This window comes from Rhinatrema bivittatum, chromosome 16 (assembly GCF_901001135.1).
Source record: "Rhinatrema bivittatum chromosome 16, aRhiBiv1.1, whole genome shotgun sequence".
Lineage (NCBI taxonomy): Eukaryota > Metazoa > Chordata > Amphibia > Gymnophiona > Rhinatrematidae > Rhinatrema > Rhinatrema bivittatum.
This window is the reverse complement of record NC_042630.1, coordinates 18,612,608-18,638,738: the sequence shown is the minus strand read 5'-3', so window position 1 is coordinate 18,638,738 and position 26,131 is coordinate 18,612,608. Positions and strand designations below refer to the sequence as shown.

The 26,131-nt window shown below is 47.5% G+C and overlaps 1 protein-coding gene across 2 annotated transcripts; it reads left to right on the top strand.

Moving 5' to 3' along the window:
* The first annotated feature begins 252 nt into the window (after positions 1-252).
* EIF5A (eukaryotic translation initiation factor 5A) lies at positions 253-24,098 on the top strand. 2 transcript variants are annotated; one of them, XM_029581597.1, is made up of 6 exons: positions 253-447; positions 3,044-3,249; positions 11,947-12,051; positions 22,917-23,048; positions 23,231-23,304; positions 23,690-24,098. In XM_029581597.1, the coding sequence occupies exons 2-5, from the start codon at positions 3,085-3,087 to the stop codon at positions 23,291-23,293; spliced, it is 465 nt and encodes a 154-aa protein (XP_029437457.1). In that variant the 5' UTR covers positions 253-447; positions 3,044-3,084; the 3' UTR covers positions 23,294-23,304; positions 23,690-24,098. The 2 variants fall into 2 exon arrangements, with proteins under 2 accessions (XP_029437457.1, XP_029437458.1); XM_029581598.1 differs by lacking the exon at positions 253-447 and adding an exon at positions 549-735.
* Positions 24,099-26,131: the final 2,033 nt, after the last annotated feature.

Genomic DNA, 26,131 nt, shown 5'->3' with positions numbered 1-26,131 from the left:
CTTGCACTGTTTTTGCAAGCTCCCGCGCTCAATGACAACCACAGCAATGCAACACACGCATGCTCCGCTTCCTTGCCCCACTATACAGACACATGCGGCCGATCTGGCAGCAAGAGACAGTGGCCCGAAGCGCGCGAGCTCCAGGAAGCAGGGCAGAAAAGGGGCTTTTTAGCGCGCAAGCGCCACCCACCACCGGGGAAGGGGGGTGAGAACAACGAAAGGAGGAGGAGCAAAGGCGGAGGAAAAGCAAGGAAAGGAAGGCGTGAGCTAATTTCAGCGCGCAGACGCGGTTGCGCTGGGGACAAAGTAGTCGTGGAGGAGGGAGCGTGGCGCCTGCGTACTGTGTTCTGCAGCAGCTAACATCTTCGGCAGCGGCGGCGGTTGCGGTCTTTGGAGAAGAGGGAGAGAGAGAGAGAGAGAGAGCGAGCGAGCGAGCACTCGCGGACGGTGAGGGCGCGCTGGCCTCCGATTGGCGGGGAAGATGGGGGCGCGAGGCTGGCCCCTTTGGAAGAGAGCGAATAACGGTCACGGCGCGAGCGCCTGCCTGTGCCGTCGGGGTCTGCCCACAGGGGGAGGGGTTACTGGCAGGGGGAGGTTAAAGAGGTTTAAATGTGAGCTAAAAAAGGTGGTTATTCATATAAAATAACCCCAAAACGTCAGAACGTAGAGAGCCGCAAAGACAAGACGGGCGAAAGATAATAATGGAAACATGAAGACTAAATCTAAGGAGAGAATGTAAGATTCTCAATGCAGCGCACTGACTACGATGTGAAATGTATTATGTTATTTTAATTTTGCGTACGCCTTGCCTTATGTAGTAGAAAACTTCATTTGATAGGTGTTTATGCCTATGAATTCCTGCTCTTTGATTTACAGCTATGAATGTCGCTTTGTAAACCGTTGTGATCTATACATGGAGGTATATAAAATGTCAATAAATAAAGGGTGATTTGGGGAATAGGGTGATGACAATGAGGAAAGCATGGAGTGCACTTAGAGGAGGGGAATATCTACAGTGCCTGAAAGGTGGAATATAAGTAATGGGGTGTCAGGGTGGGGGAGAGATATCAAGGAGGGAGCCTGGGGGTTGGAGGAGGGAGAGAAGTAAATGAAGGAATATGGGGGGGGGGGGGGGGGGAGGCTGGTGGGAGAGGTCAAGGAGGGAACATGGGAGGCCTGAAGGAGGGAAAAGTAAATGAAGAGAGATGAAGGAGGGGAGATCAATAAGTCATGACTGCAGATAAAGACCAAATGACCCATTAAGTCTGCCTAGCAGTTTTCTTATGCCAGTAGCTGCCGCTTCTTGGAGGCTGCTCCGTGTTTACCTCCAAGCCTTATGTTAAGGTTAGTGATGTTTACAATCAAAACCTAGGAACTGTCAAACCCATAACACAATTACTTATAGCAACACTTTTAGGGGGTGAGCAGCCTTCCTGATAATTCCCACAATGCTGCTTGAACGTGCTCTGCTTTTGGACATGGCCGTAGAAGCGGCCCTGTGCTTTTCCCCTAATGTCTCTGTATCAGTACCCCAGAGCCTAAAGGTCAGGGCCCAGCAAGCTTGGCGTCTGACTCCACTTCCCCTACCCCCTTTGCTGTCGAAGCAGAGAGCGATGTTGCAGCTGTAGCGGAAGCATCAAGGATAATTGATTAAGGGTAGTAACCCCCATGTTAAGGGTACTAACTGCCTATCCATGCAGGTACCCCCATGCACCATTTCCAAGGGATAGGAGAAGGAGGCGGCATATTGGAGGGCTGGAGGAGAGGTCAATATGGGAGGGTCTGCAAGAGAAAGGAGGCCAGGTCTGGAGGAGGAGGAAGGAAAGGGCAATATGGGAAGCGGAAGCAGAGGAAATTGGAGAGGTCTAGGATGGGATATGGGGGAGCTGGAGGAGGAGGAGATCAGTGGGAAAGATTAACAGGAGGGGTTTTTTTTGGCTGGAGGATGCGAGGTCAACAAGTATTGGAGGGCTGGAGGAGGAAGCAGCAAGAGGTCAACAAAGGGGTTTGGAGGGCTGGAGGAGATGAGGTGAACAAGTGGGTAGAGGTTTGGCTGGAGGAGGAGGCAAAATGTCAACAAGGGGGCATGGGGACCAAAAAGAAGGTATGGAGGAGGAGGCGGCAGGGAAGGTCAAAATGGAGGGGCTAGAGGAGGAGAAGCTGGCAGAAGTTTGTGAAGGGGTAGCAAGCTGCAGAAGGGAGCGAGGTGAATTGGCAAGGAAGTCACAGTGAGGAGGTTAATGAGTTTAGGGGTGGGAGAAGGGGGGTAGAAGTCTGTTTAGGGTTGGTGGAAATTGATGGGGATGGTGATTTGGAAAGGGGACTCTACAGGTGGGAGGGAAATTGTTGGGGGATGGAGTAGGTTGCTGTTGAGATGGGGAGCAGGACATGACCTAATTGGCTGAGAGTTCTTGAGGTGGGTGTGGAGGGATAAAAATGTAAAGTTGTAATTCACTTTGAGCAGTGTATTGCTTGAGGAAGCAAGACAAAGTTTAATGATAATAATTGGGGCAGGGGTTTTGCTGTGGGCTTAGACCATGACAGCAGAACTAGGAGCCATCATATCAGAGCTTAGAGATTTCTCTCTATTAGGGTGTTGTAATTTTGCCTGGAGATGTGACTGTGATTTATCTGTGTCTAATATTGCACTGAGCCACTGCCTTGCTGTGAAATGTTTCCCACACTAGCTGAAGGCCAGCAGCTGTGCAAGGGAGAGAATATGCCATGATAGAAATAGCTGCTGGGCCTTTTAATGGTAACTAAAGACTGCAGAGTCAGTACCTCTATGAAGGGAGAACAGCCGCCTGCAGTGCTGCACTACACTTGCACCATTTTTTTCTTGCCTGATTACTGACAATGGCATTTTGCTCTGGATCAGGAAGGGCCCCCCCACCTGATCTACTTGATAAAATCACCTTTTTATCTACACTGAGCTATAACAGTAGCAGTGGAATGGGAAGTTCAAGTGGTGGTAGTGTAGCTGTTGCTAGACCTCGCGGACTGCTACCTTTAAATCCTGCCTATGTGTATATTTCCCCAATAGGTTTCCCCCTTCCCCTCCCCTTCACCAAGACCCCAGCTGAGATGGCCGATGACCTGGATTTTGAGACTGGAGATGCAGGGGCCTCCTCCACCTTTCCCATGCAGTGCTCAGCCCTGCGCAAGAATGGCTTTGTCATCCTCAAGGCCCGGCCCTGCAAGATCGTAGAAATGTCCACTTCTAAGACTGGCAAGCATGGACATGCCAAGGTGAATCATCTAATCTTTTTACCTTTTCCTCCCATTGTTATGTTGATCATATGAGCTGTGACACTGTGCTCTAATGTCCAGGAACTTCTAGAGAAGTCTGTAGTGACCAAGATTTTTGCTGTGAAGTTCCCTGTATGTACCTGGATCAGTCCAGACCCTGGGTTATTTATTTATTTATTTTATTTATTTAACAGTTTTATATACCGAATTTCTTGTAAGAGCTTACAAATCAATTCGGTTTACATTGTAACAGTAAACAGTGCATAGAGAGCAATTACATTGAACAGGGGTGTACAAACTAGGATCAAGAATTGATTAAAAAACCAAGGGTATAACTCAAGTGTATGTTAATGCAATGATGCAAAACCGGTGGTATAACTTAAAACTAAATTGGTTATGTCACCAATCCAGCAGAGGGAGGCAGAGAAAACATTCTAATGACTCTGACGTATACCCTGGAGCACCACCTGCAGTCAATCAGTATTTCTCTGTCTCCCAGCAGAGGTGGACGTCCCTAACCCCTGCAGTCTGTGGTAGTTTGTTATTTAGTCAGGTAGTTTAGGAGTTAATTTTTTGCAGGCTTTCTTTTTCTTTTGAAGAGAGTCTGTTCTTTTCATTTAAGTTATTTAAAAAAAAAAAAAAAAAAAAGTTTTATTTTTTCTTCACAGCTGTTTCACTGCCTCCCGGGAGGTTGCCAAGTCCTGGGAGGACTATCCCTCCTGGTTTTTGAGGCTGCCGGAGTTGGGGAGGTTTTGTACCCAGCAACCACTCCTGGCAGGGGTGATACCGGGGGGCCCGGCTCACTCACCCTACTTGGAGCAGCTCCTGGGGGCCGCGGCGTTTCGGTCAGGTAAAAAATAAAAAAAATTCTTCACAACTGAATCGTTTACTTACCTTTTGGTGTTCGGTGGGCCCGTGCCTTTGTTTTTCGCTGGGGTTTCTTTTAGTTTATTTCATACTTTTTATTTCGCGCTGTTTTTTCTTTATAATGCCGCGCGGCCTGCCGCGCTTGGAGAGATGCGCGCGCGTCTCTCTAGGGAGAGTCTCTGTTCATCCTGTCTCCCCGGGGGGGGGGGGGGAAGGCTCATCAAGTTTGCCGATGTAAAAAAAAAAAAAAAAGGGACTCGGCCACTTCGCGCGGCCCCAAAACCTCGGCCCAGCTGCTCTCCTGCCCCAGACTCTTTTCGCTGCAGTGCGGGAACTGAGGCACTCCTGTCTACCCTGAGGGTGGCGACACAACAAGCTATTCAGGGTGCTTCTGACCCGCTTCCGCTGTCGCCGCAGCTGGCGGTCCCTTGGGGGGGGGGACAAGCCACGCGAAACAGGGCCATATTTATCGGCTGAAAGCCTGGAGGAGATTTCAGATTCTTCTTTCTCTTATTTTATTTATTTATTTATTTAATTCTTTTATATACCGACCTTCATGACAGGTGTCATATCAAATCGGTTTACATGTAACAAAGGGGTAAACATTCTTATCAACCATTTAACAGTAAAATAATCAGAGGAGGTAATAAAGTTACATATAACAAGGAGATCGAACTTGGGAAAAGAAGAAAGAGAAGGACAGAGGGATAACCATTGTGATAAAAGGGTATCGCTAAGTAAGTTGTCCAGTAGGCTTGAGATGAGGAGTTCTGAAATTGAATAGATTAAGGGAAAGCTTGGCTAAATAGCCAGGTTTTAAGTCTTTTTCGAAATGTTTGTAGGCAGGGTTCCTGTCTGAGGTCTGGAGGTAAATTGTTCCAAATAGTGGGTCCCGCTATAGAGAATGCTCTTTCTTTGGTTGCGGTGTGGCGTGAAGTTTTGTTAGGAGGTACATGGAGAGATCCTTTATATGATTCTCTGATGGGCCTGGATGAGGAATGAAGTTTGAGGGGGAATTGGAGGTCCAACAGTTGTTGCTTGTGGATCGTTTTGTGGATTATGATAAGGGATTTATGTAAGATTCGATAATTTATTGGCAGCCAATGTAGGTTCTTTAAGATGGGGGAGATGTGATCTCTACGGTTTGTATTGGACAAGACTCTAGCTGCTGCATTAAAGGTTGTTTGTTTAGCTGCCTTCCAACACCTGTTATTTGGAAACCAATTATCTTGCTGCTGTTTTATATTATGAAAACAAAACATTGAGTAAAAAATATTAGACAAAGTCATGGAAGCCAGGCCAATCATCAATCAGAGGCTATTAAAACAGTCAGAGGTATTCCCAAGGTTCAGGGCAATCCTAAACAATGGCTGCAAGAAAACAGATGGTAAGATAAGGATGATCACGTTGCACATGCCTTGTTTCTTATATATGACCTCTAAGCACTCAGTGCTTGCTGCTATAGAAGATGGGATACTGGGCTGGATGGACCTTTTGGTGTGACCTGAAGTGGTAGTTCTTAGGATGAACAAAACCTATGCAGGCATGTCTTTTGTAGTGTAAAATCCATGTCAGTGTGAATTTCAACAGAAAGAATTAGGCTGATTTGATAAAGATAAAAGCATATATGCAAGAGCTGTTCCATGTTATCAAAATCAAACTTTTAACAAATTCTGATGAGCACAGCCTGGTTGGAAGTCTGAATGTATGGCTCTTCCATACAAACTGCAGTGCTGCAAGATCATCATGCTGCTTTAATTCCGTCTTCACCTTTGTCTTGGAATTTGAGGAACATAAAAAGTTTTATGTGCAGCAGTGGCCAGAACTGGGATGGGGCAGGCGCTTCTGTATCATCTTTCATTACGTTTTATCAGGTGCAGGTATAAAGGATAGGCTGAGATATGGCAGGGAATGCCCACCTCTTCACAGAGATACTACCCTGCCTTTGTTTGACAGTCATATAATGTATCTCCACTATGTTCAGTTCCAAAGAAAGCCGCCTTCTGGGACTGTCTGCTGCTGATCTATTCAGCAACAGATTACATTGCCACATCCATTAATATATCACACACTCAGGAAAATATTCAGGGTTGGGTTTTTTTTTTTTTATAAGCCTATCCAACGATGGTGCATGCAGAACTTATTTACAAGATTTCACATTAGAATTATAACGAAAGTTCATATTCATAAGAAAGTGAAGTTTTCATTCCTGAGCCCATCACAGGAGGTCATCACCACCCATCTAACTCAAGCAGAGCCACAAAGGTAACCGTCCCTCCAACCCGTGGATCTAGTAATCCGTGCCTTTCCCGGGGCTAAACTCCGGCTCCAACGCGGTAACAACCCCCCTCCCCCTTCCCCTTCCAGGCAGTGACCTCTTCTTCTGCCTTTTCAGGGGATTTTCTTCGTTTACTTCGCAAAGCTTACAAATCTAAGAAATTTCATAAGAGACATAAGAGTCTCTCATCTGAAAAGAGGTTAAGGCCACGTTCCTCAAAAAGGGCTAGTCCCACGGATTTGGGAAGTGGGGTCAGCTCCGAAGCATCCCCTTCGTCAGGGTCCGGATCAGACAATTTTTTTCTTTTTCAGATGATTCTGAGCATGGCTCTTTACCTATCCCAGACAAGTCCTTGCCGGAGGGGGATTTAAATGAAAGACCCTGCTTTGAGTATTAGTTCAGACCCTCATGTTGCGGATGGGGATGACCCCAAAGTAGTCCGCCTGTTTAGAAGAGAGGAACTTAGTCCCTTAATTCCAGCTATTTTACTGGAATTGGGTCTTGAGGTTCCGGTAAAGGATTCTCGGATGGGTGACGTTGACCCAGTGTTGCTTGGCCTTAGAGGTCCCACGACTTCATTTCCATTTCATCTTTCTCTCACTGACCTTATGTACCGGGAGTGGGATACTCCTGAGTTGGGGCTTAAGGTAGCACGAGTCATGGAAAAATTGTATCCATTACCTGAGGAAGCTTTGGAAATTTTAAAATTTCCTAAGGTGGATGCTGCTGTTTCAGCCGTCACTAAGAAAACAACTATTCCAGTAACTGGGGCTATGGCTCTTAAAGATCTCCAAGATCGTAAGCTGGAGATTCAGCTTAAGCAAATTTTTGAAGTTTATGCTCTTGGTGTGTGGGCGGCCATGTGTAGTAGCTTGGCTTTGCGAGCTGGACTAAGATGGGTCCAGGCTTTACAAAACAATTTTTCCCTCTCTGAAGAAGTTGCTCAGGCTGGTAGACTGGAAGCTACAGTTGCTTATAGTGCAGATGCTTTATATGATCTCATTAGGACCTCGGCTCGCTCTATCGTTGCTTCTGTATCGGCTCTCAGACTTCTCTGGTTGAGGAATTGGCCTGCAGACGCATCCTCCAAAGCTCAATTAGGGGCTTTACCCTTTAAAGGAAAATTGTCCGCTCTCCCTCCCTCCCCCCCCTTGTCTCTGCTATCATCACAGCACTTAAAACATGTTAGCAGCCCTTGACATTCCCCCTTCCCATCCACTTGTCTCCCTAACTAAATCTTTCATAATTGTGATATGTTATCTGTTAACACTATTTAATATTATTTACCTAAGATATATTTTAACATGTTGACCATAGAGTCCTTAGTTATAAATTTCCCCTCTTTGTTACTCCCTTGCCATTTATCTGTTATAGACGTTTCTTGTTAAACCATGTTCAATGAAATTGTTCTATGTAAAAATTTATGTTCTATGTAAACCGGGGTGAAGGCTATCGCTAAACCTTGGTATATAAAAAGCTCCAAATAAATAAATAAATTTTGTCCCTAGGGGAAAATACGATTCACAAATTGCCAGAGGGACCGTCCTAGGCCTAGAAGCTCTTTTTCATCTCGCTCTCGGTCTAACAGAAGATTTCGTTCTTCTCGTCCGTCAGCTCCTCCAGCTAAACAGTCTTCAGGTAGACAACAGAATTGGTCTCGGTCCTTTTGTGGCTGCCGCTTTGGTAGACCTGGAACTTCCCAAGTCTCAGGAGGCACAAAGTCTGTCCAATGAGATAAGGCCGGTCCTTTCTCCGGTTCCCGTCATAGGGGGCAGGCTGTCTCTGTTTTATGGAGAATGGGCCAGATGTATGTCGGATCAATGGGTTCCACCAGTGATAAATCAAGGTTATGCTTTAGATTTTGTTCGGCGACTTCACCACCTGTTCCTAATTTCACCGTGTTCTTCCCTACAAAAGCGTCTCATAATCCAAGACTTGCTACAGCGTTTAAGCGACCTAGGAGTTATAGTTCCAGTTCCAACATCGGAAAGGTCGTTATTCAGTTTTCTTCGTCGTTCCCAAAAAGGAAGGAACCTTTTGTCCCATTCTCAATCTCAAGAGGGTCATCCGTTGTCTAAGGATTCCAAAGTTCCGGATGGAGACTCTTCGGTCTGTCATAGCTTCGGTTCACAGAGGAGAATTTCTAGCATCTCTCGACATCACCGAAGCTTATCTTCATATCGGCATTCGATCTGATCATCAGAAGTTTCTCAGGTTTTGCATTCTAGGGCAACATTATCAATTCAGGGCTCTCCCGTTCGGATTAGCCACAGCTCCCAGAACATTTACCAAAATAATGGTTGTGATGGCCGCTCAACTCAGGAAGGAGGGCCTGTTGGTACATCCGTACCTGGACGACTGGTTGATTTGAGCGGAGTCGGAATCTCTTTGTTATTATACAATCAACAGGGTAATCAGCCTTTTGCAGTCTCTAGGCTGGGTGATCAACGAAGACAAGAGTCACCTATTACCTTCGCAATCTCTGGAGTGTTTGGGTGGACGGTTCGACACTCGTCAAGGGATAGTGTTCCTTCCGGAGCATCGCCTTCTCAAGATTCAATCATAAAATCGAGACTTACAGTCTATTCCTATTCCTTGTGTGCGGGATTACTTGATAGTTTTAGGTTCAATTACCTCTACTCTGGAGTTGGTTCCCTGGGCCTTTGCGCACATGAGACCACTTCAGTCTGCATTGCTTTCACGCTGGAATCCGATTTCGGAACTATACCACCTTCCCCTTCCTCTTACAGAGACGGCCCGTTCCAGCCTAGATTGGTGGTTACAGACAGCGAATCTGCAACGAGGTGTACCGCTAGAGATTCCAGAATGGACTGTGGTCACTACCGACGCCAGTCTTTCAGGCTGGGGAGCGGTATGTCAGAATACATCTGTTCAGGGTCAGTGGTCCGAAGAGGAAGCGCAGTGGTCGATCAATCTTTTAGAGACCAGAGCGGTTCGTTTAGCCTTAATCGCTCTTCAACCTCTCCTTTGCGGGAAGTCGGTTCGGGTTCTTTCTGACAATGCGACCATGGTAGCGTACATCAACCGTCAGGGAGGAACCCGAAGCTTCCTGGTAGCTCAGGAAGCACAACAACTGATCGCCTGGGCGGAGCAACATCTGCTCAGCATCGCAGCCTCACACATTGCCGGGGTGGACAACATTCAAGCTGACTTTCTCAGTCGGCATCATCTCGACCCAGGCAAGTGGGAACTGTGCGAGGAAGCCTATCAAATGATATGCAACAGATGGTCCACTCCGGCAATGGATCTCATGGCCACATTTCAGAATGCCAAAGCCCCTCGGTTCTTCAGCTGCAGGAGGGAAAGAGGAGCGGAAGGAGTAGATGCTCTGGTACTTCCTTGGCCAAGGGATGTTCTTCTCTACGTGTTCCCTCCCTGGCCTCTAATCGGCAAGGTTCTGCGTTGCATAGAAATTCAACAAGTCGACGTTGTCTTAGTGGCTCTGGAGTGGCCACGCCGTCCGTGGTTCGCGGACCTGGTCAGACTAGCACTGGACGGTCCCCTTCGATTTCGAGGTCTTCCCTGCCTTCTGTCTCAGGGTCCGGTTTGTTTGGAAGAGGTCAAACGCTTCTCTCTAGCGGCATGGCTTTTGAGAGGCGTCGGTTAAAGAATAAAGGTTATTCAGATGCTGTAGTGACTACTTTATTGCGTTCTAGAAAACCTTCCACATCTTTGGCTTATACAAGGGTGTGGAAAGTTTTTGAATCTTGGTGTAATGAGCATCAAGTAGATCCAGTTCACTCTTCGGTATCCAATATTTTATCTTTTTTACAAGACTGTTTAGCCAAGGGTTTGTCCTGTAGTTCCTTACGGGTACAAGTAGCAGCGCTTGGATGTTTTCGTGGTAAGGTTCAGGGATTATCCTTGGCTGCGCATCTGGATGTAGCGCGTTTTCTCAAAGGTGCGCAACATCTATGTCCTCCATTTCAGAATCCTTGTCCTGCTTGGAGTTTGAATTTGGTTCTTAGGGCTCTGTGTTCGGCTCCCTTTGAACCCCTTAATCATGTGACTTTGAAGGATCTCACATTGAAGGTGGTGTTTCTTGTGGCCATTTCTTCAGCTCGTAGAATTTCAGAGTTGCAGGCCTTGTCTTGCAGAGAGCCTTTTCTTAGAATTTCTGATACAGGAATTTCATTACGGACTGTACCATCTTTTTTACCTAAGGTAGTATCTTCTTTCCATTTAAATCAGTCCATAGAGCTTCCGGCTTTTCCATCTTTAGATCGTTTGGATCCTTCCTCTAGGGATCTTAAAAAAATTGGATGTACGACGAGCTCTGTTGCATTATCTTGAAGTTACAATTTTCGATTGTCTGATCATTTGTTTGTTTTGTGGAGTGGCCCTCGCAAAGGTCATAAGGTTTCAAAGGCTACGATTGCTCGTTGGTTAAAAGAGAAAATTCGTTCAGCTTATCTTCTAACTCGACGTGACCTTCCTGAAGGGTTGAGAGCTCATTCTACTAGGTCACAGGCTACCTCTTGGGCAGAATGTCAGTTAGTTTCTCCTCAGGAGATTTGTAAAGCAGCGACTTGGAAGTCGTTGCATACTTTTGCTCGTCATTACCGCTTGGATGTTCACGCTCCAAGTTCGACAGCCTTCGGAGAGAGTGTTCTCTGAGCGGGACTCTCTGGGTCCCACCCTAATTGAATCGGCTCTGGTACATCCCAGGGTCTGGACTGATCCAGATACATACAGGGAAAGGAAAATTGGTTCTTACCTGCTAATTTTCGTTCCTGTAGTACCATGGATCAGTCCAGACGCCCACCCTTTATGTCTGTGTATTATATTTGTCTTTTCGGAGAGTCCGCTCATTCACTGGTTGGGTGATTAAACTGCCTTTCATGCTGCCTATTTTTCTTAATATTTTCTTGTTTATTCCCAAGATATTTTTTTTTGGGGGGGATTCTGCTTCCATTTAGGATTTGTGAGTTGGAAATTCATTCTCCTATTTAGATAGCTAGTTAATATGTTAGTAGTTAAATTTTCTGCTTTGATACTGCTCAATATTCCTGTAGTACCATGGATCAGTCCAGACGCCCACCCTTTATGTCTGTGTATTATATTTGTCTTTTCGGAGAGTCCGCTCATTCACTGGTTGGGTGATTAAACTGCCTTTCATGCTGCCTATTTTTCTTAATATTTTCTTGTTTATTCCCAAGATATTTTTTTTTGGGGGGGATTCTGCTTCCATTTAGGATTTGTGAGTTGGAAATTCATTCTCCTATTTAGATAGCTAGTTAATATGTTAGTAGTTAAATTTTCTGCTTTGATACTGCTCAATACTGATTGACTGCAGGTGGTGCTCCAGGGTATACGTCAGAGTCATTAGAATGTTTTCTCTGCCTCCCTCTGCTGGACTGATCCATGGTACTACAGGAACGAAAATTAGCGGGTAAGAACCAATTTTCCTTTTGTGCCTTATGGCAGGGGAAAGTGGGATAACATTGTTCCTTTTGGAGCCTCTTAAGAGACTACCTTTAAACTTTTGGCATTTCTTGGAATTTCAGTTTGTGGTATTTTTTTGTTTTTAGGTTCATCTGGTTGGCATTGACATATTTACAGGAAAGAAATATGAAGATATCTGTCCTTCTACACATAACATGGATGTTCCCAACATCAAGAGAAATGACTTTCAGGTATGTAGAATAACATATAATGGATGTTGGCAGATCCCCCAGATCAGTCCAGACGCCTGAGTTTTTCCTCCCCACCAGTGGATGGAAATGAGAAGAAAAACTTTTACCGTACCAGTAGCATATTAGAGGGTGCCACCTGCAGTCATTCAGTATTCTATTTCCAGCAGATGGTAGAAGTGCAAATCCTATAGTTGGGCAGAAGAAGAGAAAAAATTTGCTCCCAGGGGGGTTGGGCTCCATCAGGGGCTTTCCCCTTGGTAGAGTAGGGGTGAGCAGGGGATTGGTGGCTCTGTGGAGCTGTGCCCATATTGCATAGGGGATTTTGATAGCCAGTGGTTCCCTGTACGTACCCGGATCAGTCCAGACCCTGGGTTGTGCATCCTGCTCAGCAGGTGGAGACAGACTAGAACTGAAAAGGCATCCCATAATAGGATAGAACCTCCCCAGCTCCCTTCAGTATTTGTCTGTCTCCCAGCAGATGCAGGCAGCTGAACCCCTGCTTCCCCTTCTCTTCTCCTTGTCTCTGTGGGGTTTTTTTCTTTACGGATCAAGCAAGTATTAACCAATGTTTAATTTTATAATTATTTTAAAGTTTTCTGGCTTTTTACTAGGAGACAGATTCTGTCTCCTCACTCTGCTGAGGGTCCAGGGGGGGGCTGTGCCCCTTGAAATTACTTCAGCCTGGACTTTCTTTCCTGGTGACCTTTGGGGTGAAACTGGTGGTCCAGTCCCTCCCCCTTCACTTGGGCTTGGCATTTCTGCATTTATTTTCTGATTAAATAAATAATTTTCAAAGTTAAAAGCAGAAAGGAGAGAGGTATTACTTGATTCATTTCAAGTCTTGACCTTTTTTATTTTAATACCGTGGTCAGCTCCAGCAAGCGAGCAAGTTCAGTCTCTGCCTCCGCTTGTTTTCAGCACAGCTCAGCTGTTTAATTCTACAGTGTAAAGTTCTTCTCAGCTGATGCTCCTTCGATTCAATGTATTGCCTGTGCAGAGCCTGTCACAAGGCTTTCCTGAACAGGCTTGTGCTCTGGCTGTATACTCGGCAGAGAGGGTCCCTCCTCAGCGCCTTTAACTTCAGAGTCCCATGATTTGAGCCCTCCTCATTCTCCTCATGGGGTACTTGAGCTTCCTCTTTCTCCCCCCCTCCCCCCCGGGAAGTCTAAGCATGGTTTTTCTACACAATTTGTGCTTCTTATGCACAAATCCTATCTCGCCAGTCTGCAGGAAGAGGAAGATCCCCCTTCTGGACCTCCTCCACCTAAGGCCCTGCGTTTTTATTCTCTGCAGCCTAGGGAGCCAGAGGGCCAGGAGTCTGTTCGGGTTAGAATGGTCCCCGGGGTCCTTCCACCCCCAGGTCCGCCACAGCCTTCTTTGGTTCCTGATTCTATTCCAGATCCTGACCCTCTTCTCTCTGCTCCTCCTTTAGAGGGGGACGACCCACGAGTACTCTGCATTTTTCAAAGGGAAGAGCTGGAACCTCTTATTCCTTTTCTTCTGCAAGAATTGGGAATAGAGGTTCCTCTGGAGGACACTGTCATGGCTGCTATGCCTCCTAACGTGGACCCTCTCCTGGCGGGATTTAGGGCTCCTGCGTGTACTTTTCCATTCCATCCCATGCATAAGCTTATGCTTCTTCGGGAATGGGGATCCCCAGAGGCTGGACTCAGAGTGGGCAGGGCTATGGATAAGCTCTATCCCCTACCTGAGGACTACTTGGTTATGCTTAAGATGCCCAAGGTGGATTCTTCCGTTTCTCCTGTTACCAGGCATACCACTGTCCTGGTGGTGGGTGCAACGGCCTTAAAAGATATTCAGGACCGTAAGTTGGAATTTTATTTAAAACGCATCTTTGAAGTTTTGTCCCTTGGTGTGCGGGCGACAATCTGCAGCAGACTCATGCAGCAGGCAAGCCTTAGGTGGGTACAGCAGTTACTCAGCACCCAGGGCCTCCCGTCTGCAGAGGCGGAGCAGGCTAGAAGGAGCGATTGCATATGGGGCTGATGCCCTTTATGATCTTCTTCGGGTACAGGCCAGGGCAATGGTCTAAGCAGTCTCGGCTCGGCATCTTCTCTGGCTGAGAAATTGGTCAGCAGATGCTGCTTCTAAGGCACAGCCGGGCACTTTCCCCTTTAAGGGTAGGTTGCTTTTTGGAGAGGACCTTGAACAGCTTATTAAGTCTTTGGGGGAAACTAAGTTTCATAAGCTCCCAGAGGATTGCCCAAAACAATCAAAGTCCTTCTTTCCTTCACGCACTCGTTTTCGAGGACAGTATCGATATAGTACCAGGGCTTGTGGTTCCTTTACTAGGGGTAATGTGTCCAGAGCCTTTCCTTGATCTCATTCCTCGAGGCAGTCTGCCCTTCCAAACCAGTAGCCAGCTTCACTCTGCCCCAAAGTCCACTCTACAATGAAATAAGGAAGGTCCATTCCTCCGTTCTAAACTTAGGTGGTCGACTGTCTCGGTTTCTCGAGGAATGAGTCAATATTACGATGGATCAGTGGGTCCTAGAGGTAATCGAAAAAGGCTACACGTTAGATTTTGCTCGGGACCTTCCAGATCTTCACCTGGTCTCCCCCTACGGCCCTCGAAAGAGGCTGGCTGTGGTCCAAATCCTAAAAAGACTACTGGAACTGGGAGCCATAGTCCCAGTCCCGATGGAGGAACAAGGGTCGGGCCAGTATTCCATCTACTTAGTGGTTCCAAAAAAGGAAGGCTCCTTTTGTCCAATCTTGGATCTCAAACGGGTCAACAAGGCTCTCAAGATTCCTCCTTTTCGTATGGAAACTCTTAAGGGCGGTGATAGCGGTGGTACATTCAGGGAAATTTCTGGCCTCTCTCTCGACTTGACGGATGCCTACTTCCACATTCCAATTCGCCACGAGCATCAGCGGTTCCTCCGATTCGAGATCCTGGACAGCATTTCCAGTTCAGAGCGCTCCCCTTTGGCCTTGCCATAGCTCCGCGAACTTTCACCAAGGTCATGGTGGTTGCGGCCTCCCCTCCGTCGGGACGGAGTACTGGTCCATCCTTACCTAGACAATTGGCTCATCCAGGCCAAGTCGGAGTCTCTTTGCAAGCTGGTGGTCAGCAAGATCATGACTTGCCTCACCTCTCTCGGCTGGATAATCAACTTCCACAAGAGCAAACTCCAGCCTTCTCAGACCCTGAAATTCCTGGGAGCATGCTTTGACACTCGAGTCGGCAAGGTGTTCCTTTCGGACGCACGAGCGCTCAAACTCTGGGACCAAGTGCTAACCTTGATCTCTCTTCCTCTTCCTATGGCCTGGGACTACCTCCAGGTCCTGGGTTCCATGGCCTCCACTATCGATCTGGTCCCATGGGCTTTTGCGCATATGTATCAGTTACAGAAAGCTTTGCTATCCCGCTGGAAACCGGTTTCGGACCCTTCTGCCACTCCCCGAATCTATCATCGCAGAACTACATTGGTGGCTCTCGCCTGCTCACCTTTTGAAGGGAGTGTCCCTCCAGACCCCGAAGTGGATTGTTGTCACAAAAGACGCCAGCCTCAACAGTTGGGGTGTGGTCTGCCAGACACAGTCTACACAGGGGAACTGGTCCCCAATTCAGTCTTGCTGGCACATCAATCTACTGGAGATCCGAGCTGTTCGCCTGGCTCTCAAGGTCTTCCTTCCCTTGCTTCATCGCAAGGCAGTACGAGTTCTCTCTGACAACTCCACCACAGTAGCATATATCAATCGTCAGGGAGGCACAAAGAGTTGACTGGTGGCTCTGGAAGCCAGCAAGCTCATGGTCTGGGCAGAAGGTCATTAGAGCGCTTGGCAGCGTCCCACATTGCGGGGAAGGAGAATATCCAAGCCGATTTTCTCAGTCGCCAGCTGTTAGACCCCCGGCCCATTGGCTCAAGGAAGCTATTGCGTCGGCGTATATCTGTAAGGGCCGTCCGGTTCTAAATGGTTTAAAGGCGCACTCTTTACGCTCTCAGACCACTTCTTGGGCAGAGAGTCAAGCGGTCTCTCCTCAGGAAATTTGTAGGGCAGCTACTTGGAAATCCCTGTATACCCTTGCTCGGCACTACCGTCTGGGTGTCCGGGTTCCAATGTTTGGCTCCTTCGGACGGCAGGTTCTTCGAGCGTCTCTGTCCCACCCTGTTTAGGGAAGCTTTGGTACATCCCAGGGTCTGGACTTATCAAGGTACGTACAGGGAAAGGAAAATTTGGTTCTTACCTGATAATTTTCATTCCTGTAGTACCATGGATCAGTCCAGACGCCCTCCCGCACTACTTTTTCCTCCGTCCGCTCGAAGTTTCTTTTTTTCTCCTTTTCCCAGATAACTGAATATCTAAATCCTCTTCTTTCTCAATTAAGGCACCAGAAGCATCTAACAGATGAATATGACTCTATATATATGTTATGCAGAGCATTGTTCTGAACAGAATTCTTTCTAATTGTTCAGTTCAACTGTTTTGTTCTTGTTACTTGCTTGATCTCTGGGGAGTTTTTTTTATCTGCTTTGAAAGTACTTTATACTGAAGGGAGCAGGGGAGGTTCTATCCTATTATGGGATGACGTTTCAGTTCTAGTCTGTCTCCATCTGCTGAGCAGGATGCACAACCCAGGGTCTGGACTGATCTGTGGTACTACAGGAATGAAAATTAGCAGGTAAGAACCAATTTTCCTTTTGGCGCCCTCAGGTCTGCCCTATGCCCTCCTTCCTTCAGGGTCATGAAGAAACCCTAGAGCAGGAAAGTGCTTTTTTTTTTTTTTTTTTTTAATTATTTTAAAATGCCCTATTTTCTTTAAGAATTTGAATAAAAAACCAGCTCAGCAGCAGGACCAGTATTTCCTGGGCAGGGAGCTATGAAGAGAGGGAGCAACTCAGCAGCCAGTCAGGGCTGTGGGGTGGTTTGCATCTTGGCAGCAGTGTTGACCAGGGATCACGGTGAATACAGAACTAGCTGTGATTGTGTGGTGCAGAGCAATGGCTGCTCTCGCTGAGCGCTGGAAGCACTGCTGAGCCTGTGGGGAGAAATACTCTAGACTTTATACCTTGTATGAACAGCGGAGAGGGCAGCTCAGGGGCTGTGGTTGCCGCGGCAGACTTGAAAAAGTCAGTGGGAAAGAAGCAGGAATCCCCGTGATCTGGAGGAAGGCACTACGAGTCTCCCCTGCAGCATGGGAATCGCTGCCATTTTGTTCTCTGGTCCCCTGGTGCAGGGGATATTGGGAGAAAGATGCTTCACCTCCAATGCTGTCTCTAGAGTGGAGGTCTCAATTGGTACCTGGGGGGACTCTGAGGAGGCAGCTGAATCCATAGAGGGCGATTCTGATTTGGAGGATGTATTCTTGATGGAGTTTTTGCTCCTAATACTCAGGATGCACCTGGCTAGAAAGGAGAGGGGGAAAAATGAACTAGCTTCAGGAGAAAGCTGTCTCCTTCCAAGGTGAGGAAAGTGGTCCCTGGGGAGGGGACAAGACCTCTGTTGCGCCCCTCCAAAAGGAAGCAAATCCCTCTGCTGGACTCTGAGACTGAGTCAGCAGGTTCTGATTTGAAGGGGGGGGGTTTTGAGGATTCCTTGCTGGATCTCCCCAGAGATGATGATAAGGACAAGGACTCCTTGGAGGAGGGAGAGATTCCAGTAGCAGAGTAAGATGACCCTAAGGTGGTCAGACTGTTCTGCAAGGATGAATTGCATTCAGTGATCTCCCAGGCCTTAAAAGAGCTGAGGATTTAGCAAATAGTGGAACAATTGGAACATGAAGATGATCTCATTTATGGAGGGACTTAACGGTCTCGCAAAGGTGTTTCCTTTCCACCATGCCATGAAGAAGCTGGTCTTTAGGGAGTGAGACACACCGCAGGTGGGCTTAAAGGTTGGAAGGGCCATGGCAAAACTATCCATTAGAGGATGCGCTGGAACTGCTGAAATTACCTAAGGTCGATGCCGAAACCAAGGCAATCAGAAACAAGACCATCGTTCTGATGATGGATTATGCAGCACTGAGGGATGTGCAAGATCACAAAATGGAGCTGCATCTGAAGAGGATGTTGTAATGGCCTGTAATCATTGTAAGTTGCATGGGGAAGAAGACACTAACACAGATCAGTAGAAAAGTTATTTTATAAAACAGTATTGTAATACAAAAGTGTTCTAGCAAAAATATGTGTTGACGCAAGCAAATCGTCAGACTATAGCATATGTGATTATAAGAAGATAATAGAGTAGAACAAAACTATTGCTAGTAACACACTTATGTACAGAATAGTAAAAAGAGCTAAATTCAGAGGCCCCTCCGGCTTTGGAGGGTGACTATCCCAGGGTTGTCCGCTTGTTCCAAAGGCAAGAATTTAGCCCCCTCATTCCGTTATGTTATCCGGGAACTGGGAATTGAGATCCCGTGGGAGGATCCAGTCCTGGACTCGGTGGATCCAGTCATGGCTGGGCTGCGGGGGCCGGCTACTACGTTCCCCTTTCACCGGAGGGTGCAGCAGTTGGTAACCTGGTAGTGGAACATTCCAGACACAGGTTTGAAGATCAGCAGGGCTATGGACAAGTTATATCCGCTGCCCGAAGACACGTTGGAGCTTGTCAGGGCGCCGAAGGTTGATGCCTCTGTATCCGCAGTCAGCAAGAGAACTACGATTCCAGTCGCCGTAGCCACGGCCCTGAAGGACCTCCAGGACTACAAACTTGAGGTTTACATCAAGCGGATTTTTGATGTCTGCCCTGGGCATTCGGCCTACAGTATGCAGCAGCTTCATGCTCCGTGCCAGCTTTTGGTGGGTCCAACAGTTGCAGAACACTAAGGACCTGTCACCAGGGGAGTCGGAACAGGCAGAATGCTTGGAAGTGGCGGTAGCCTATGGAGCAGACGCCTTGTATGATCTTATCTGCACCTCTTCCAGGACCATGGTATCTGCGGTTTTGGCCCGACGACTCTTGCGGTTGTGCAGTTGGTCTGCGGATGTCTCTTCTAAGGTGCAACTGGGGGCTCTTCCTTTCAAGGGCAAGTTCTTCTTCTTTGGAGAGAGCCTGGAACAGATGATCAAATTACTTTGAGATAACAAGGTGTATAAGTTACCGGAGGATAGACCCAAGACCTCTTAGGGGTTTCAACCTTGTCTTCTCACGCTTTCAGAACCAAAGACATTTCCACCAGAGCAGAGCTCCAAGTGCTGCCAGCGACAGACTTCGGGGAGGTCTCAGCCCTGGTCCCAGTCCTTTCGTAACTGATGGACCAGGACAGGGTCCGAGCAGGCAGAAATCATTGCAATGAGGAATAGTGTCCGCTCCTCGACTCCTCCCATCGGGGGTCTGCTGACCTTCTTCTACGAGGAGTGGGCCAAAATCACCTAGGACCAATGGGTCCTCAGCATTATAAAACAAGGCTACGCTTTAGAATTTGCTCGCCCTTTAAGAAACCTCTTCATGGTATCCTGTATGTCTGCGGCAAAGAAGAGTGTAGTCCGACAGACCATCTAAAGACTGCAGGTGTTAGGGGCCTTCGTTCCCGTCCCTACAGAGGAGCAGGGGCGGGGATGTTACTCCATTTATTTTGTTGTCCCTAAGAAGGAGGACTCCTTTCAGCCCTTCCTGGACCTGCGGAAGGTGAACAGAGCGCTCAAGGTGCCCCATATCCGGATTGAAACATTGAGGTCAGTCATAGCAGCTGTCCGCAGTGGAGAATTCCTGGCCTCTCTTGACCTCACAGAGGTGGAGCTGCACATTGGGATAAGCCAAGATCACCAGAGGTATCTTAGGTTCAAGATCCTTGGAGAACCTTTCCAGTTTTGCGCTCTCCCTTTTGGCCTTGCTACAGCTCCAAGGATTTTCACCAAAGTCATGGTGGTGGTGGCAGCGCTACGGAATCGGGATTCTGGCCCACCCGTACTTGGACAACTAGCTCATCCGAGCGAAGTCCCGAGATCTTTGTCTTGCAGTGGAAGCCATAGTGACCCTCCTCAGATCCTTGGGCTGGGTACTCAATCTTGCCAGATTCGATACCCGGGCCGGAAGCGTCTTCTCTCAGAGGATTGTATGGTCAAGCCGTTTTCACAGGTCCAGAGGTTTCTGGATATGGAAACCCCATGGCATGGCATTATCTGCAGGTCCTCGGATCCATGGCCTCCACCCTGGAGTTGGTTCCATGGGCGTTTTGCTCATATGCGACATCTTCAGAGGGCACGCCTCTCCAGGTGGGACCCCCAGATCGGAACAGTTTCATCTTCCGTTGACAGCCTCTCGTGGTGGCTGTGTCAGGAGCATTGGGCCTTCGGTGTGAACCTCGAGCTACCGCATTGGCTCGTGATTCCGACCAACGCCAGCCTCTCCACTTGGGGGGCAGTGTGCCAATCCTGCTCAGTGCAGGGGCGGTGGACAGTGGAGGAGGCCTCTTGATCCATCAATTGCCTGAAGGCCAGGCTGGTGAGGTTGGCGCTCATGGAGTTTCTCCCTCTGTTGCAGAATTGAGCGGTTTGAATTCTGTCAGTCAATGCGACCATGGTGGACTGCATCGATCACCAGGGGTGTACCAAGAACAGAGCAGTGGCTCTGGAAGTGGACCTATTCATGACTTGGGCGGAGCAGAACTTAGCAATGTTGGCGGCGTCTCACATTGCAGGATCTGTCAACATCCAAGTGGACTTCCTCAGCTGTCAACAACTGGACCTGGGAGAGTGGGAGTTTTTCTCCGAGGAGGTGATGACGCTCATTTTGCGCAGGTGGGTGACGTGATGGCGATGAGGGAGAATGCAAAGGCCCCAAGCTTCTTCAATCACAGGAGGGAGCATGGGGCGGAAGGTGTAGACGCCCTAGTCCTACCTTGGCTGACCGAGGTGCTGGGGTATGTGTTTTCTCCGTGGCCTCTCGTGGGCAAGGTTCTCAGGTGTATAGTGAGTTTCGTTGCTCCGGAGTGGCCTAGAATGCAGATCTAATCAACCTTGCTGTGGATGGACCCCTGAGGCTGGGCCATCTACAGAATTTGCACAGACAAGGTCCCATATTTTTCGATCAAGTGGATCACTTTTTTCTAGCGGCCTGGCTTTTAAAAGGTGGACTCTGAGGAAGAAGGGATATTCGGAAGTCATGATTTCCACGCTGTTGCAAGTTTGCAAAACCTCTACTTCCTTGGCCTATGTCAGTCTGGCGGGTCTTCACAAGTCTTGATGTACGGAACAGAGTAGATCCTCACATTGCGTCAGTGATACAGGTCCTGGCCTTCCTGCAGCGGGGTCTGCCAAAGTGCCTATCTTACAGTTCCCTGCGAGTCCAAGTCTCTAAGCTGTTTACAAGGCAAGCTTCATGGGACCAGTTTAGCAGCTCATCCGAATGTTATGCATTTTCTGCGAGAGGCGAAACACTTGAAGTCTCCGGCTCACCAGGTTTGTCCCCCCCTGGAGCTTAAACCTTTTTGAACCTCTGAAGAAGGCTTCAATCAAAGATCTTACTCTGAAGGTAGTTTTCTTGGTGGCTATTTGTTCTGCTCGGCGGGTCTCAGAGCTACAAGCCCTGTCCTGTAGAGACCCTTTTCTGTGGATTACAGATTTGGGGGTATCTTTGCGAACAGTCCCTTCCTTCTTGCCTAAGGTGGTCTCCACTTTTCATTTGAACCAAGTGGTGGAGCTCCCGGCTTTTACGGATCTGGAGCTTGGTTCACCTTACACTTCGGAGTTGACATCTGGATGTTCGCCACGCCCTGCTGTGATACTTGGAGGGAACTAACAGCTTCAGGATGTCTTAGTGGTCCCAGCAGAGGGCAGAAAGCCTCCAAATCCACTATTGCTAGGTGGTTGAAGGAAGCGATCAAGTTTACTTACATTTCCTGTGGTCGTCCCCATTCCACAAGGGTTAAATAATCATTCGATGCGTTCCCAGGCGACTTCTTGGGCAAAATCTCAGATGGTATCGCCTCTCAGAAGATTTGCAGAGCGGCTACTTGGAAGTCTTTACATAATTTTGCCAGACACTACTGTTTTTGGACGTTCAGACTCCGGACGTCAACAATTTTGGGGCAAGTGTTCTTCAAGCAGGATTCTCAGTCTCACCCCGGTTAGGGAAGCTTAGGTACATCCCAGCTGTCTGGACTGATCTGGGTACGTTCAGGGAAAGGAAAACTGGTTCTTACCTGCTAATTTTCGTTCCTGTAGTACCACGGATCAGTCCAGACGCCCGCTCGGAAGAGTGGAAAAGCATGGAGAGAGTCCGCTCGACCTGCCTGTATTTCTTACCTCTTTGTGCGTCTCTGAAGAATGGCATGGGGGTTTTTTTTTTTTTTCTTACCTTATTCCTCTGCTAGTTATGGGGAAGGTTGAGTTCAAAATTTTAAGTGAATTTTATCTTGCTTGGGTACAGATTTATATTGAAGTGGTGCAGGTGGCACACCAGGTTAAGAGGTGGTGGCTTCAAAATTTTCTCTCTCTCCATCTGCTGGAAGGGAGGCAAAACCCAGCTGTCTGGACTGATCCTTGGTACAACAGGAACAAAAACTAGCAATTTTCCTTTAGTTTCTAGACTCTGGTACAGGCCATACTGAGCAACTGCAGGTGGCACAATAAAGGCTTTTCTTCTCTCTGTCTATCTGTTGGTAGGGAAGATTAAACCCATGTGTCTGAACTGATTTGTGGGATTCCAGGAACGAACATAAGCAGGTAAGAACCAATTTTCTTTTGGCCCTGGCCATACCACCGCTGCCTGCACTGCTCTATTTAAGGATTATCTCCTGGCTTTCAGCCATACAAATTTTGACTGTTCTGTGCTACAGGATTCCTGTCTCTAGGGTGGCACAATGTTTCTCTTAACTCTGTTTTTGGGACAGCAGTGCTGGAGATCTGGGCTTCTCTAGTATTTCATGCTTCTTGAGGAGGATTGTTCTGTTGCAGCTTATTGGCATCACGGATGGATACCTGTCGCTGCTGCAGGACAGTGGGGACGTACGCGAGGACCTGCGGCTGCCTGAAGGGGACCTGGGGAAGGAGATTGAACAGAAGTACGAGGCTGGTGAAGAGATCCTGGTGAGACCCGTACATGATCTCTCCTATTCCATGGTCATAGGGCTGTAAGAACGGCCTCTGTTTCCTGCCAGGGCATTTCATACCTGATGATCTGTTCTTCACTTCTCCCTCCATAAAGTGGTATTTTCCAGTCCTCTTCCTGGCTCATGCTGCAGTTGTGAATCTTTCCTTTTCTTTCACAGATTACTGTGCTATCTGCTATGAATGAGGAAGCTGCTGTTGCTATCAAGGCTATGGCAAAGTGAAGGCACTGCAGGTTGGTGTGAAAGCTCTCTATTGAGGAATGTGATTATGGGATGGCAGCTCTTCAAAGACCCCTTACCCTCTCATATTCCACCTCCATTTTATAAGATCCAGCTAGAAATGTTTAGTAGTAGTAGGTCAGTTGCACTATCCTCCTGGCTCCTTTTCTTCTATATCCTTCTACACACCAAGATTCTTAGCAGTCAAACTGTGTAGTAAATATTTCTGAATTTGGGAAAGGCAGTTCATCTCCATTTTTCATATGCTTATCTTGTAAATGTGAATTGTGTTTAGAATAAAGCCTTCAGAGCATGCTGTCTGGCCTCAATCTGCACAGCCTCCTAATAAAACCTTTTAAATTTTTTATTTTTTTTTTTCATTTTTGCTTTCTGTTTCAGGAACACACCCAGAGGACTGAATCTGCCCACCCCAACCTGCTTACCAGATCTGGGAAAATTTAAAATTTATACTTTCAAGGTGCAGAAGAGAGAAAGCCCTTAGAATTTTATCGAGTATGACTTTAAGATTGATTTGGTTTTGTTTTGTTTTTGGGAGGAGCCTTGGGTTTTAAGGACTAGGGCTATCAACCAGGATTGGTCCAGGATTTTGTTTTACAAAGGTGAATTTTGCCTGCCCTGCCTTTCTCCTTTTCCCACCTCCCCCTCCGTCCTGCTCTCAGGAGTCCGTAGCACTACAGTGTGGTTCATGCTAAAAATTTGCACTTAATATTAAACTGAAAAAAACCTAAACTTAAAAAAAAAAAGACTAAGACAAAAAGGACTTGCATTAAACCTTTTATTTTCAGTTGTTGGGTTTGCAACTGTATTTTGTACCATTTTTGATCCTTTTTATTAATCTATTCCTTTTGCTTCCCAAACGGGGGTAGTTCAGTGAGTTGTGGGGGTGAATTGGTGCTCAGTTTAACAAATATACACTACACATCTGTCTTTTAGTCTCATGACTTCTGGTCCAGGTTTAGACACTGTTGTACACACATAGCTTTGTCACTGTCAGGTGCTGCTCAGCACCATGTCTTAATGTCCTCATTGTGTTAGATTGTGCCGTAAGCAGTAACATCCTTTTTAAAAGTAATATCAATATCAACAGATTTCACTACAGTCATTGCAAAATATTGGAAACAACTGGAAATGTGTAAAGAATCACAGAAGAGGGTTGTTGTTGGGGGTTTGTTTTTTTTTGTTTAAACTTTCATCCCTTGCTTATTGCTGCTTGTCTCAGGAAGGGATCCCCAGGCCTCGCACTACTGTTTTTCTTGGGTTTTGTTTTTTACTGGAGCATGGCCGTATTAATATTTATTAAGGAGAGTACATGAATTCACCTTTTTGGTAAATGGGCAAACAGACTTAGGGAGACATCTTCAAACAGGCAGAGTTTGAAGGATTTAGAACAGCCACTGCTCTGTATGAGAGTTGCTCCTGTTCACTGTGACATGGTCAGACTGTTTCCATGTTTCCCTGTACGTTCGTTTCCAGATCAGTCCAGACGCCTGCATTTTGCCTCCCTTCCAGCAGATTGAGACAGAGAAAGTTTCGCGGACACCGCCTCTTAACATGGTGTGCCACCTGTTTCTCACAGGACAAGCAGGATGGTAGTCCTCACATATGGGTGACATCATCAGGATGGAGCCCAATCACGGAAAACTTCTGTCAAAGATTCCAGAACTTTGACTGGCCCCTACTGGGCATGCCCAGCATGGCACTAACCCTGCAGCCAGCAGGGGTCCCCCTTCAGTCTTCTTTTTTCCGCGCAGCAGTAGCCTCGCGGTAAAGGAGCTCTGAAGAGATTCCTGACAGGAATTTTCCTCACGGAATTATTTAAAGTTAAATTGCCCCACAGGGGTCCCTCTAACTTTTCTCTGACCGCAGTACTCGGTAAGTTTTTACCCGTTTTCTGTCGATTACCGTCGAGTTTGGCCCTTGCAGCCTACTGGCCGTCGACCGTACCGCAGCTGGGTTCCGTCGGTGCCCGGACTGTACTTGCACCATGTCTATCACAGACCCCCATGGAGTCTGTGTAATGTGTTTAGGTCGTGAGCACGATGTCCTGACTTGCACCAAATGTGCCCTTATGACACCAAAAGGTCGCAAGGCCAGAATGGAGAAGATGGAACTCCTCTTCTGTGCTCAAACCCCGACTCCGTCCATCGCATCGATGTCATCGGAACCGGCACCGTCGACTTCGCGCCAGCATCGTCCACCGACCGCCATCAACGTCTTCACGGCCATCGACACCCTCTACTCCCCCTCAAGATTGAAGGGAGAAACAGTGCCATCGAGGGAGCAAAATCATCGACACAAGGGTCTTGGTCTCCAGAGGAAGCCGAACACCAAATAAATTTCCTGGAACTTCGAGCAATGCGATATGCTCTCAGGGCTTTTCAGGATCGCCTATCAAATAAAGTCATCCTGATTCAGACGGACAACCAGGTGGCCATGTGGTACATCAACAAACAGGGAGGCACAGGCTCCTTCCTTCTGTGTCAGGAAGCTGCGCAGATATGGACAGAAGCCCTCTCCCATTCGATGTACCTCAGGACCACCTACCTGCCGGGAGTGGACAATGTGTTGGCAGACAAGCTGAGTCGCGTCTTCCAACCACACGAGTGGTCTCTCAACCCCTCGGTAGCGATCTCAATCTTCCAACAATGGGGATATCCTCAGATAGACCTCTTTGCGTCCCCTCAGATCCACAAAGTGGACAATTACTGCTCCCTTATTCGCAGCAAACACTCTCAGCCCAGAGATGCATTCTCCCTCTCTTGGGCAACCGGTCTGCTTTACGCATTCCCTCCACTTCCTCTTCTCTCGAAGACTCTCGTG